The sequence below is a fragment of the Lottia gigantea genome (assembly GCF_000327385.1).
Source record: "Lottia gigantea unplaced genomic scaffold LOTGIsca_26, whole genome shotgun sequence".
NCBI classification, from domain to species: Eukaryota; Metazoa; Mollusca; class Gastropoda; family Lottiidae; genus Lottia; species Lottia gigantea.
Genome location: NW_008708797.1, coordinates 1,238,924 through 1,252,866, shown reverse-complemented (window position 1 = coordinate 1,252,866; position 13,943 = coordinate 1,238,924). Strand labels below are relative to the sequence as shown.

General features: G+C 29.5%; 1 protein-coding gene across 1 annotated transcript in view; it reads left to right on the top strand.

Moving 5' to 3' along the window:
* Positions 1-11,360, top strand: part of LOTGIDRAFT_160793 (hypothetical protein) — a gene marked incomplete at both ends in the record, with an annotated part of 27,028 nt that extends 15,668 nt beyond the window's left edge. The window contains 27 exons of the mRNA XM_009055984.1: positions 100-328; positions 539-641; positions 782-885; positions 1,150-1,225; positions 1,525-1,701; positions 2,127-2,203; positions 2,340-2,475; positions 2,665-2,784; positions 3,070-3,483; positions 3,836-4,013; positions 4,417-4,488; positions 4,649-4,786; positions 5,084-5,260; positions 5,486-5,583; positions 5,745-5,899; positions 6,546-6,741; positions 7,102-7,374; positions 7,825-7,980; positions 8,146-8,333; positions 8,493-8,570; positions 9,034-9,078; positions 9,334-9,448; positions 9,628-9,773; positions 10,012-10,079; positions 10,280-10,415; positions 10,737-10,899; positions 11,178-11,360. Of these exons, the coding sequence (XP_009054232.1) occupies positions 100-328; positions 539-641; positions 782-885; positions 1,150-1,225; positions 1,525-1,701; positions 2,127-2,203; positions 2,340-2,475; positions 2,665-2,784; positions 3,070-3,483; positions 3,836-4,013; positions 4,417-4,488; positions 4,649-4,786; positions 5,084-5,260; positions 5,486-5,583; positions 5,745-5,899; positions 6,546-6,741; positions 7,102-7,374; positions 7,825-7,980; positions 8,146-8,333; positions 8,493-8,570; positions 9,034-9,078; positions 9,334-9,448; positions 9,628-9,773; positions 10,012-10,079; positions 10,280-10,415; positions 10,737-10,899; positions 11,178-11,360 (4,001 nt within the window). The remainder of the gene's footprint in view (positions 1-99; positions 329-538; positions 642-781; positions 886-1,149; positions 1,226-1,524; positions 1,702-2,126; positions 2,204-2,339; positions 2,476-2,664; positions 2,785-3,069; positions 3,484-3,835; positions 4,014-4,416; positions 4,489-4,648; positions 4,787-5,083; positions 5,261-5,485; positions 5,584-5,744; positions 5,900-6,545; positions 6,742-7,101; positions 7,375-7,824; positions 7,981-8,145; positions 8,334-8,492; positions 8,571-9,033; positions 9,079-9,333; positions 9,449-9,627; positions 9,774-10,011; positions 10,080-10,279; positions 10,416-10,736; positions 10,900-11,177) is intronic.
* Positions 11,361-13,943: the final 2,583 nt, after the last annotated feature.

Sequence of the window (13,943 nt, the reverse complement as noted above, 5' to 3'; positions counted from 1 at the left end):
AACCCTGTAGTCACTGAAGACTGTTTAATCATTTCTGACAGCTGCCAGTGGGCGTATGTTACCTTGCCTGGCAAGCTATCTTTTATTAATCAATTACAGGCTCATACAGGAGAGTTGCTACAGCTGCTATGAGGTTAATAAATCGTGATAGACCAAGTTGTTTATATAGTGTTAAAGAAATCAACAACTTTTTATTAGGTGTCAGTACAAAATGGCCAACACTAGCCCTACATTGGAGTAATATATTGATATTACTTAATTATGATAATCAAAAACTTTGGACCCAAATTTTACAGACACCTCAAAAATATCATATAGTAACACCAGGGTAAGTTATATTGCTTATAGTTGGTGCTTGAGTGAGTTTTATTTAGGCTGAAAAAAGTGCCTCTATCATATTCATATGATCTGAAGTATGTTTTCATGATATATATAAAAATTCCTATGGCATTGTTGGACTGTGTTCAACTGATCCACAAACTGTTTTGTTTATGTCATCACAGCAATTTTAATATAAATAATGTAATCTATATTGTAGGAGATACAGTAGTGGAAATCTAGAATCATCTAGAAGATTATTACAATGTTGTAATCTAGAAATATTAAGAAGAGGTGGTTTAATATTATACTGTGATTATGTAGTAAGTATACATTGTTGTTATGATGTGTATGTTAAAAGTATGTGACAATTATGGCCAAACTTTAATGTAGTCTAAGGGTAAAATTATATCATTGTATTTTCTGCGGTGCAAAGTTGGAAACTTATATTCACTTATTTCAGGTAGAGAATTTAAGTAATGCTGAACATATGACCTGGTTAACAGTAAATCATGTTAGTGATCTAATAGAATTAACGTCTGAATCACCAGTTCAAGATTTCATTAGGTAATATTATCTTCTAATCACAAACTGAATCATGTAGATTCAACTGTTCTAAATATGTTCATTAGTCAAATTGTATTATCATGTGTAAATCTTTGCACCTAGCCAAAAGCAATGTATATTTTAGATTTGATATTTTAATAAAGCTTGTTTTCTTAGTTGTCTTTTAGTCCTTAATATATCTTTTAAAAATCAACGGAAAAACAATATTTCAAAATATCTTATATTGTATGCTAAAACTGATATATATTGATATGATTATTTTAGTGCAATACATCGTAACCCAGCAGCAAGTAGTATGTTTGTACAAGCTATAAATTCTAGATGTGATCATGTTACTAGAGTAAGTACTTCATGTAATTATTTGATATTTTATTTATTGATTTCTTTAAGTTCTATTCTGAAGAAAATCATCCATCAGAGAATGATGTATAATTATATCTATCTTTTTCTTGTGACTTTTAAGTTTAAATTAAAAGACTATAGGATTAGCTTTTGACCTTTTCTACCAAAACCCACATTTGTATTCATTGGGAAATAAAGGCCTACAACATCTCTTTTTGTGTTAAAGCTTATTTAATCTAGGCTTCGTTTAGCAACTGTACATAATAAAACCATGAGGCTATTTATATTTCATTTCAGCCATCTCTTATAAGAAAAACATTGAAATCATTAGAAGCTATACATCTGAGTCAAAGTGGTTCACTATTACAATTATTAATAGACAAGTTTCTGAATACACATCAACTATCTATAGCTAGAATGTGTGATACTATAGCTTGTAGAAGAGTAGAGATGTTACTGATAGAATCAGAAGAGGTAAGAAAGTTATTCTAGATACTTCTGAGAATAATTCAATAATGGTTGCTAGTCTCACATCCTACATTAAAATGGTTGTAATGTCTTGCGTCTGCGATGGTTATTTATTAAATTTTAACTGCTGGAAACAGACTATGGATAGCATATGATGTTAACCCATAAACCTTGTGAATATTAGACTGCTCTGCGTTTTTAACAATTCGAAATTTTACGAAACCAACAAATGGATTCTCAAAAAAGCACTGAAAAAGAAGATCATTCTTGTCATACTCCATTTTGGAGTTAAATACATTAAGAACATAAAACAGAATGGTGGCAAACAAACTCTTTATATATACTTTATTAATCAGTTTATGTCACAACTGGATTTCATTAAGAAGAATTGTATTCTTAACAGATCTTGATTTCTAGTATTTTAATTTCAGGAAAGTAAGAAACAGTTGCCACTTGAAGACCTAGATAAACTCTTGCAATTCATGAAAACAAATAATTTGATTAAACGGTAAGGTACTATTTTGGTTTTCAGAATATTGTTCATGTCTTTTGCAATGTGTTGTATTTTCATTCATAAACAATTATAATGTATTACTTGATTTTTAAAGAATTAGCTTATTATAAATAAACTTGTTCTATTTCAGACATGCCCGGTTAGCGTCTTTGTTATCTAAATTTCGTACATTATTTAATGCTGAAAAAGAATTAAATCTTTCACCAGAAAGAACTCATCCTCTAGTATTTACATCAACTAATATTACAGATATTAATATTGATAAGGTTTGTATTTTTTATTCATACATAGTAAATGGCAAATGACTCAAATTTACAGTTATTTCTCCAATTATTTTGCCACATGACAGCAAGGGCAAGCTACTATATGTAACTGAAAGAGAAGTAACTCTTGATTAATCCAGCCCACAATATGACAATTAAAAAAAAAATTTAAATCTGACTTTTCTTTTTCAGGATTTTTATTCTGATGTGGTTAAGGATCAATGTTTTTCTATAGATCCTAATGTGAGAGAATGTGCCTTCTTACTACAGAGACTAGACTATGCAGATGTACTTGCTATTACCATGACAAAGGTAAAATTATGATGTGATTCCAGATGTAATTTTTTATAAACATTATCATTGAAAGTTACTACCAATGATCTCAAAATATTGATTAAAACTAAATGTCCTGAAAACATTTTCATTGAAACTTAATTAAATCTTTATTTGAAAAGTGATACAGACTATAGAGAGCTGAAATTGAGCTTAAGAAGGTGATGAAGTAAACATTCAGACGACTATATCCCTAAACAAACTGTTCATAACATTTTTTAATTCAAAAATTTCCCAACATATTTGTTGATATTTTCATTACAGGAGTTTTGTTTAGAGATATTAGATGAATGTATAGCATTAGGAGCCTATAGATCTATAGTTAGATATAATAGAGATAAAGAAGCATTACCAATTAGTTTTAAACCTGAACCTACTATAGATGAACTGTTTCAAGCTGCCCAGCTAACTATGTTTCGTCATATTAATAATATTATAAATCATCTACCTGTCCCCCACCAATTATTGAGCTATAGTAGAAGACAGACGTCTAAAAACTTACGATATTACGATCGCATTGAAGATTTATTTACTGACTGTACATGGTTTGATATGAATTTTGATCTGGCCACCTCACTGTGTCAGTATTTAGTATGTATAAGAAGATTTCCATGGCCAGCTACTGTACCTCAAGAAGCTGTTTCTGATATCTGTAGATTCTGTGTTCTATGTTTAGAGGTAAGAACTGCCACATAATTTCTATGTGGATATCACCCTGTCTGAACTGTGACAAACTGACAATAGCTTTGTTAGGATGTGTATTTGTGGATAATGATAAGATCATGCGTTTTCTTTTCACTTTGTCACAATATATTCATGAATGCGAAACTGAGAAAAAATGTTCTTCAATTTAAAAATTTTGACCCTTGCTTTAAGAAATGGCTTTGACTGTGGAACGTCTTAAAGATGTTCTTGGTGAAAAGTAACTATCTAAAAGAGTTTTCTTCAATGCTATTTTTGAGAAACTTACATTAAATAGTACTTGTCTCATTTATGCTAAAGTATGAAATGATTTATTTTATTTTTTCAGATGATCAGTTGGCAACTGCACCATAATCAAATGCCTACATCAGAACAATTACAGACATGTTTAGAATGTGTAGCATTAGTATTACAAAATAAAGATTTTACTAATATAATAGGACATAGTGATAGTAGTACTTATGTTAGTTCTATAACATCTGCTGTTTATCAACTCTTATCTTCTTGTAAGTATTTATATACTTGTTACTAAATTTACCTTTGTGTTCAATCTACACACAATATTCTACTAATGAACTCCCCTGGTATAAAGATGTCTCAATAATTTTATAGTATTATTTTAAAAGATAAGAATGAAGCTGTCCTAACTGAATCAAATAAAAAGAAATGAAAGTTTACTTCATACATTTCTGTACCTCATTGAGCTAAAAGAGATTGACATTGTCTTGCAGTGTGCTATGTGGGAAATTTTGCTAGATGGTGACAGGACATTCTCCTTTTACACTACATCATGTTGCTTGTGTTTTTATAAACCATTATAGACTATTATTATAGATTATTATTATAAGTTTTTAATCTAATGAACAAGGTTTTTTTTGTATGAATTTGTTTTTATTTTGATAATTTCAGTGGTTGTATTACCTGGTGAAAAGGTATATTTATTACCAAATAAAGATAGGCTAGATGAACAGGAAGATGATGGTGGGTATATACTGTCTTTGTATTGGCAATCCATTCATAAACAATCTAATACTGTACAATTGTTATATTCAGAAACTTGTTTATTGAAACCTTGATCCGGAGAGACTCGAGAAATTCTTGTCATATTTGCTAATTATGATATTTTATTTCATTATTTCAGAATCTTCACATTTAATAACATCTTGTGATCAGATCTCAGAATTACTACAATGTCTCAAAACAAGATTACGTCCAAAATCATCAGAAACACAGAAATTACCTGAGTTCTTATCTTCACCTATCAGAAATATTGTTACAGGTATTTTACTGGTTTTTACTCTATATTTGTTAATGAAAACGCTTAAAAGATTCAATAATTTAAAATAACAAATAGAAGTCTATATCTGTAAAAATTGTTGTTCTTAGTAAATGTTGCGTTGCTTTAATTTGGAACATCTGAATCATCAATCTGGCAAAATCCAGAGGGGGCTAGCTTGGCTCAGTCAGGGAGATGCTTGCTAATTATATATATACCATTGAGGACCAGGGTTCATTACCTTCCAAGTCCCCTAGGTGACTAGCCCTGTATTTTATTTTAATGGTAAATTGTTTGCAGGTCTTGCCAGATTACCACTAGTCAATTCGTATGCCAGAGTTCCACCATTAGTATGGAAGTTAGGTTGGTCGCCCTCTCCTACTGGTAATTTAAAAACACATCTCCCTCCTGTACCAGTTGATTATTTACAAGAGAAAGATGTATTAGAGGAGTTTGTATTTAGAATCAATACATTAGGTAGGTATATTATATACAATCATACAGAGAGGTGGTCTCATCTGCCATTTCTTTTCTCATTTTGCAATAAGTGCCATGAGTTCATTTTCAAAACTGAAATAAGTCATCATTCATCATCTTTCATCCTATATTCTCTATAGAATTAAGAGTTTTTTTCACTCGATATATTTTGATGATGTAACCTTTATGATGATAAAACTGTTGAACAAAATAGTATATTTTTAGGTTGGATAAGTCGACATCAGTTTGAAGAAACATGGATGAGTTTATTAGGTGTATTAAATCCTGTTACATTAACAGATACACATCAACTGTCAGCTGAGGTAATTTATTTACATCACTTACATAAACAGTGATCCTGGTTGAATTGAAGGTCTATTCATCAGTTGGGATTGAAACACTGTGTGCATTATCAGCTGTGAACTTCAAACTTTCGTCCACTAAAGAAAGTGAAATAAAAGTGTTATAATTATTATAATTGTAGGAAGAAATAGAAAGAACACAAGGAATGGTATTAGCTGTAAAAGCTATAACATCATTATTATTACAGTCTACATTGATACCACAAGCTGGTAACCCTTCTAATAGTGTGTATGAAATCCGTCCTCGAGATAAACCCTTAGCTTTCTTACATACCAGGTATTTTAATTTAAAGATTTATGATGGACATATTTAAGGTGAAGGCACATGAACGGTCCTAGTCAGAGATTTTTGTCTTGTTTAGAGTTTCACCGACTGGCACGGGCACCAGAAGAGACAATAATCTCCAGTAGGTCGTTTTCCACCATTGCGGAGCATGCGATTGAAAGGAAAATGAATCTGATAGGATAATGATGGTCTGTCTTGCAGACGATGAAAAATAAAAACTTGTTTGATATTATAAATCATGTCAGAGACGCGATAATCTTGCCGTGAAAGCATGAGTTTACTCAAGACTCTATAATAAACGACAAAAAAATCCTGCCAAAGACCGCTCATGTACCCTCACTGTTCATTCTAATGTCAGTCCACGGATGCTCATATATGCCCAGGAATATGCTGTTTTCATGAAGTTTAGATTGCATGTACTTTAAAATAAAATAAATGATTCTTGTCTGACCCAACTGCTTGCTGAAGTGAGCGTTTCTGGTTATGGATACACTAGTGAAAATTTAAATGAGAATTAAACAATTTGTCATGTTTATTGCTGCTTAGAAGCCAAGAGTTTAATAGTTTGTCAAACAAACAAATAGTTAAATGAAAATATATGAATTAACAAGTTATATTGTAATTATTAATATTATAGATGTGGTAAAAAACTAGGTATGATAAGAAGTTTAATAGAACAAGAAATCTATAGTTTATGTTGTAATAAATCGGATAGTCAAACACATCATACCCACAGTAAACCTACAAGACGTTTAGACTCATATTTCTGTGAAGATTTATTTGAAGATAATCTAGAGAGGAGGATTGGTTCAGAAGATTTTTCATTAGGACAAGTAGGTTCTTCTTTTTTATTTCTCACTACTCTTAGATAAGTTGGCATAAAGTCAAACAATGACTGCAAAAAAACTCAGTGCGATACCGTGTAATTGTGAATACAATGTTGATTCTTATACCTGTGAGTAAATCTGGAAAAATATCTGTCACTGTTTAGAATGTGCATCCAATCCCTTCTAAAATTAAAAATTTGGCATGAAGCAGACACCATGATATTGAATGGTAATACTTCACTTCTGCCTTATTGTTTATAAAATATTTCTACAATGTATGCTTTTCTTATACTCCTTATGTTTTTAGTGTCATTTTTTAATTAATCAGTTAATTATATGTTAATTGAATATGTGATTTAATTATAGATATCACTAGAAGGAATTTGGTCTGTAGTTGGAAGTTTAGAAACAACTCATTCTGAAAGTGATACAACAGATTCTACAGAGAGCCCACAGCACGATCTAAAGAAACCACATATAGCATTATCTAATATGGAGAGTAAAGATAGATCTATGTCTATTAATGGTCTAGATATTAATTCCTGTTTACAATTTATATCTGAATTATATGGACCTTGGTTATCAACAGAATCTTCTAATAAACCACCTCTCATGTTATTAAATGCTGTAGTTAAATCAGTAAGTAAAGTTATTAGAAAAGCTTATCATTAGTATGTCTAAATAATAAATCAATAGAGGAGTAACGAAAGGCTTAGTGAGTCAGATGCTTGCTTGCTAATCTAAAGGTCATTTTAAAGATCCCCCCGACAGTTGAAAATCGAACAAAGAGTAGGTTTATGCAACAGTTCTGGTAAAATTTCTCTCATTGATAATTGCATGGCTTTATAAGCCCAATAAAGTACAGAAGAAAAGGATGTAAAACTCCATTCATTTCATTTCATATTGCTTCCAAATGAAAGGGAAAAAGACTCATTTTTACTTTGCATTTTTCATGCATTCGATATTATTTAGTGACGTGTTGTAATTATAACAGTGCTTTTCAACCAATTTAATCATATAAACCAATTGCAGTAAATTGGTAAAAATAATTTAGAATTGAATTTGATGGTCACATTTATTTATTTTCAGATGTTAAGTCTGTCTGATTTATTTATGGAAAGAGAACAGTTTGAAATGATGTTAGATACATTTCTAGATTTATATAAACAACACCCATCAGAAGATGAAATATTATTACAATATCTAATAGTGGGTATCTGTAAAGCCTCAGCTGTCATAGGTGTGGTAAGTGGAGTTTTAGTTATCAACTGTATATTTTTCTGATTTCTGAAAACTTCAGATAGAAGGATCCATGAAAGAAGAAAATAAATTGGTCTGGCCTTGTGATGAAAAACAGCTTTAAAGAAATGAGGTTTATAGAAAAACCAAGAATGAATTTTTGCATTTTAGGATTCCTCTACAGCAGAAAGGTTGATAAAAGTAATAGACAGTGGACTGAAATCAACCCATCTACCCAGTAAAGTTTCATCTCTTCATGGTATATTATATATACTAGAAACTAGTACTTCAGACCTTACTAAAACATTACTACCCATTATAACTGAATTCTTAACCAGACATTTATCAGCTGTATCAAAGTAAGTTTATTTGTCTTTATCAGCTTTATCAAAGTAAGCTTATTAGACATTTATCGAGCTTTATCAAAGTAAGTTTATTAGGCATTTATCAGCTTTATCCAAGTAAGTTTATTAGACATTTATCAGCTGTATCAAGGTAAGTTTATTTGTCTTCATCAGCTTTATCAAAGTAAGTTTATTAGGCATTTATCAGCTGTATCAAAGTAAGTTTATTAGACATTTATCAGCTGTATCAAAGTAAGTTTATTAGACATTTATCAGCTGTATCAAAGTAAGTTTATTTGTCATTCATCGGCTTTATCAAAGTAAGCTTATTAGACATTTATGAGCTGTATCAAAGTAAGTTTATTGGGCATTTATCAGCTGTATCAAAGTAAGTATATTAGACATTTATCAGCTGTATCAAAGGAAGTTTATTAGACATTTATCAGCTGTATCAAAGTAGTTTATTAGACATTTATCAGCTGTATCAAAGTAAGTTTATTAGGCATTTATCGGCTTTATCAAAGTAAGTTTATTAGACATTTATCAGCTGTATCAAAGTAAGTTTATTTGTCTTTATCAGCTTTATCAAAGTAAGTTTATGAGACATTTATGGGTTGTATGAAAGTAAGTTTATTAGGCATTTATCAGCTGTATCAAAGTAAGTTTATTAGACATTTATCAGCTGTATCAAAGTAAGTTTATTATGTATTTATAGGCTTTATCAAAGTAAGCTTATTAGACATTTATCAGCTGTATCAAAGTAAGTTTATTAGACATTTATCAGCTTTATCAAAGTAAGTTTATTATGCATTTATAGGCTTTATCAAAGTAAGCTTATTAGACATTTATCAGCTGTATCAAAGTAAGCTTATTAGGCATTTATCAGCTGTATCAAAGTAAGTTTACTAGGCATTTGGCATTTATCAGCTGTATCAAAGTAAGCTTATTAGGCATTTATCAGCTGTATCAAAGTAAATTTATTAGGCAATTGTATATCAATTAATTTTTATTTCAGTGCTTATATTACCAGTGATCAGTTTTTATTGACAATGTGGGCTACAGCATTTTATATACTAGAAAATTATCATGAAGATATTAAAGATGGTGATTTTCCATCAAGAATAATGCAGGTAGAAACAAAAGTTGTTTTATACTTCCCATATAATAACAAAATGATCTGAATGCAAAAACTTACTGGACTGAAACCAATTATAGCAATGATTATGTTGATCATTGTAAGAAGAGTTTGAAGTGATGTATAGTACATCTGATAATAATATGATAATTTGAAATATTTAATTATTTCTAGTTGGTAGTTAGTACAGCATCTTATAATGAAGACAGTGTATCAACTTCTGTATTTCTAACATTAATGAAAGGTTTAGAAAGATTATTATTAGCTGATGTTTTATCTAAAACTGATATTGAGAGTATAGTGAAACTCAGTCTTGATAGGTATGTATGTTATATTTGTTATGCAAGAACAGGCAATGTAGTTTATTGAATTAAGTGGAAACATTGTAGTGTTGAGCATATTAGTACTTTTTGGTGACACAATTTGTCTTTTCAAGAATGATTTTGTGACTTTATACTTGTCTTTGGCATATGATTACTCTATAAGCTCTCTTCCAGAGAACTTGATGCCAGCCTGTGTCTGGATTACATTAAATTTGTATTTGTTTTATTTTTACAGATTATGTTTACCAAGCCCACAAAGAGCTTTGGCAGCATTAGGATTAATGTTTACTTGTATGTATTCAGGTAATGTAAGATTTTAAGAAAATTTGATGATGTTGATTATATTACTTTAATAAATTACAGTTTTTCATTTTTTTATCAGAAAGATTTAACAGTATCAATATTAGATTATAGTGCATGTTATTATTCTGGCAAGACTTAGGCTCATTCCATTGAAAAGTATATTATGCACTTTTTAAACAAATTTTTGATTTATTATTTAGGTAAAAGTGTTGATCAGTATAGTCCTAGACCAAGAGATATGGAGCCATCATTTACAGTATCTTCATTAGATGTTATTTATCAAGATCCTGAATCATTAATATTAGCTATGGAAAGAGTTACAGTTCTTTTTGATAGGTAGGTCATGTTTGACATGTTTTTTTTCCTATCTGAAACACATTTGTCTAACTGATAGATAAGTTTTAACTCGCCTTAATATTTGAAAACATACATGCCTATATTATATTATGTTGTTTTATCATTTGGGGAGAATATTTTGATATTTTAGGACCAACATATTACACTATACTGGTAATTCATGAGTTTTGTCAAGTTTGCATTCCTTGCAGAGGAGCCACCAATAAGTAAAAAAAAATGTAATTAAATATCCAATAGAAATCATTGAAATAAATCAGAGTTGTTAACTATTGTCATGTTTTAATAATATCTGTATTTCAGAATACGTAAAGGTTATCCATATGAAGCTAGAGTTATTACTAGATTACTTCCACCATTCCTGTCTGATTTCTTTCCTCCACAAGATATCATGAATAAAGTTATTGGTGAATTCTTATCTAGTCAACAACCTTACCCCCAGCTTATAGCTAGAGTAGTCTTTCAGGTATAATTGAGAAAAAGAGCAATCAGTCCAACTTAAATTTTGATATGCACATATAAAAATATAGATATACATAATCAGTCCTGTTTTTGATCCATTTTTTTCTCTTGAAACTGGAGTAATTATTTTAATGAAATTTGCCGTGGTCATTTATACCTAATGAAGGGTATTGGACTTATTACCCCTTACTTAGATAAAACATTTCAATCAACTCATTCAACCAGCTACATTACACTTGCAAGAAAATGGCTATTAATAATATATTTGAATTATATTTGTAGGTATTTAATAATCTCCATGTACAGAATGAGGTGAATCTAGTTAGAGATTGGGTTATGTTATCATTATCTAATTTTACACAGAGATCACCAATAGCTATGGCTATCTGGAGTCTTACCAGTTTCTTTATTAGTGCTTCAACTAATTCATGGCTCAAAGCTTTGTATCCTTGTAAATATAAATAATGCCATCTTGCTATAATATTCATTGAATTTTGAACATTCAAATGACCAGGAATGAATGAATATTCAGGAATTTTCCTTCTATACATTCTATTGCTTATTGAAAGGATGAACTTTCTCAATGTAGCATTGGTTTTTGTGTCTGGAAGATTTCAGGACTCATCCAACCCTCTATGCATTTATATTCACTTGGTAAAGTGGAAGTTCTTCGCCAATTAGTAACTGACATACGCTATTTTCAAACCTTGTCTATATTTTAGAATCCTTAACGTTGTTTTAGATTTCCACATGTTGTTGGTAGAATGGGCAAAATGGAAGTTGTTGATAAACGTCTTTTCTGTTTAGCAGCCTTAGACTTTTATAAACAGCTAACAGATGAAAACCAGAAAAGAGCATTTGTATCCACATTCCAGTCTGTGGTCCAACCAGATACACCATATCAAACATTACTGAATTCTTTATCTCCAGTCTAGGTGTGATACAATACATTGAAAATTGTTTCTGATTTTTGTATATGATCATGCATACAAATCATATTTTATTTGTTGAATCATAATAAATTGTTTGGTACTTAATCATATTGATTGATGAAACAAATCAAATCGAGTTGATTTTATACTAGATCATACTTGATTGAAATATCTTGACAGTTTAAGTTGCTTATGAATCGTACTGGATTCAAGAACACGAATGATTCTTATGATTGTGTATAATAATTGTAAATCAAACTAACGCTTAATAACCAATATTGCAGAAGTGATGCCGACTATTAATGTACACATGTATTAATCTGTATATGTGATATATATATATGCAGTGTTGCTTCAAATTATGAAAGTTTCAATATCATTGGAATGCATTCTTGGAAATTTGGCTTATAAATGGTAAATAATGGAATCTAAATTGATTCTTGAAATTATATTCTTGATAAATTATATTCATTATATTTCTTGATTAATATATTATTTAACATTGTTTATTTCAAATATCATTTTCAAATACAAAGTTCTTTCACAAAATTGATCAAATTATTGCATGAAATCACATCCATGGCTTAAATTCTGTAGCTCACTATTGTAAATTATTGTAGTACATCATTTTAATCATAGTATAGTACCTTGAAGTACATGTGCATTATTATGATCATACAACTTTCACTAGAGTACATCATATTTCACTATGAAACATGATTATGATAATACATACATGTATTTCACATGTGCATCATTATGATGATACATATTTCACTATGAAACATGATTATGATAATACATACATGTATTTCATATGTGCATCATCATGATGATACATATTTAACTATGAAACATGATTATGATAATACATACATGTATTTCATATGTGCATCATCATAATGATACATATTTCACTATGAAACATGATTATGATAATACATACATGTATTTCATATGTGCATCATTATAATGATACATATTTCTCTATGAAACATGATTATGATAATACATACATGTATTTCACATGAACATCATCATTATGATCATACATATTTCACTATGGTAGTCCTACACCATTATGATAATACAAATTTTTACCAACTCATAACATACACATTTCTATTTCGACACGCTATGTTTCATTTGTCAACAAGTGTATGTATATACATTATATGTGATAAAGCTGAAATCTATAAAAAAAACAAAAAAAAAAAACTGGTAGTGTCCTTTGTTGTCCTTGAAAAGCCTTAAGAATTGTTACAAAGTGTTGATGACATGGTTGATACATACATATTCTTTAGATATTGAATATTGATATGAATTATATTGTATATGTCTCCACATCTATATTATTGTTATGCATTTTTGTTGTTGTCATAAATAATGAAATTCAGTAACTATGCTAAGTTTTATATGTTGGTATCACAATCATCTATGTTTTGAATGGAATATATCATTAATGTAATTGATGATAATGGGTATAAAATGCTTTCTGAGCATTAAATATACTGGTATAAATCTTAACATTCTTTTTTATAACATTCCTTGTTTTTTTTTGTTTTCTTCACTTTTATTTTTATTTTGAACTGAACTTAGTTGTCATTATAATCTTATAAATCTTCTATTAGAATTACGTTCATAACAAATTAGTGCTACTATTTTGAATTGTTTCATTGGCAACTTTTGTCAAGGTGCATTCTCAAACTTGTAATGGCTTTGTGCCTACAACAGAACAAACTTTTAGGCGTTCAAAAAATTTATCAAACATATATATTCTGTTACTTCTGGATGAATACAAATCATATTGAATTATACGAAAGCAACTGTTTAAATTCTAAACAAAAAAAGTTTGATGAAGAGTAGAAGAAGTGATAATGATCACCAAATCAATCTGTAGTTCAATGATATTTGTTCTTCAATTGATAGTGTTTATGTGTAAAATAAATCATTGATTTATTACAATCTTGATCTCAGAGCACATTGAAGAATCCTAATTGCTGATTGTTAAAGATTTTTTGTTATTATATTAGTATGTATATTTTTGTTGATATTGTTATTTATTGTTTTGTCAAGATTAAGAAAGATGACAGTTCTAGGAAAGAGATAAGCATAG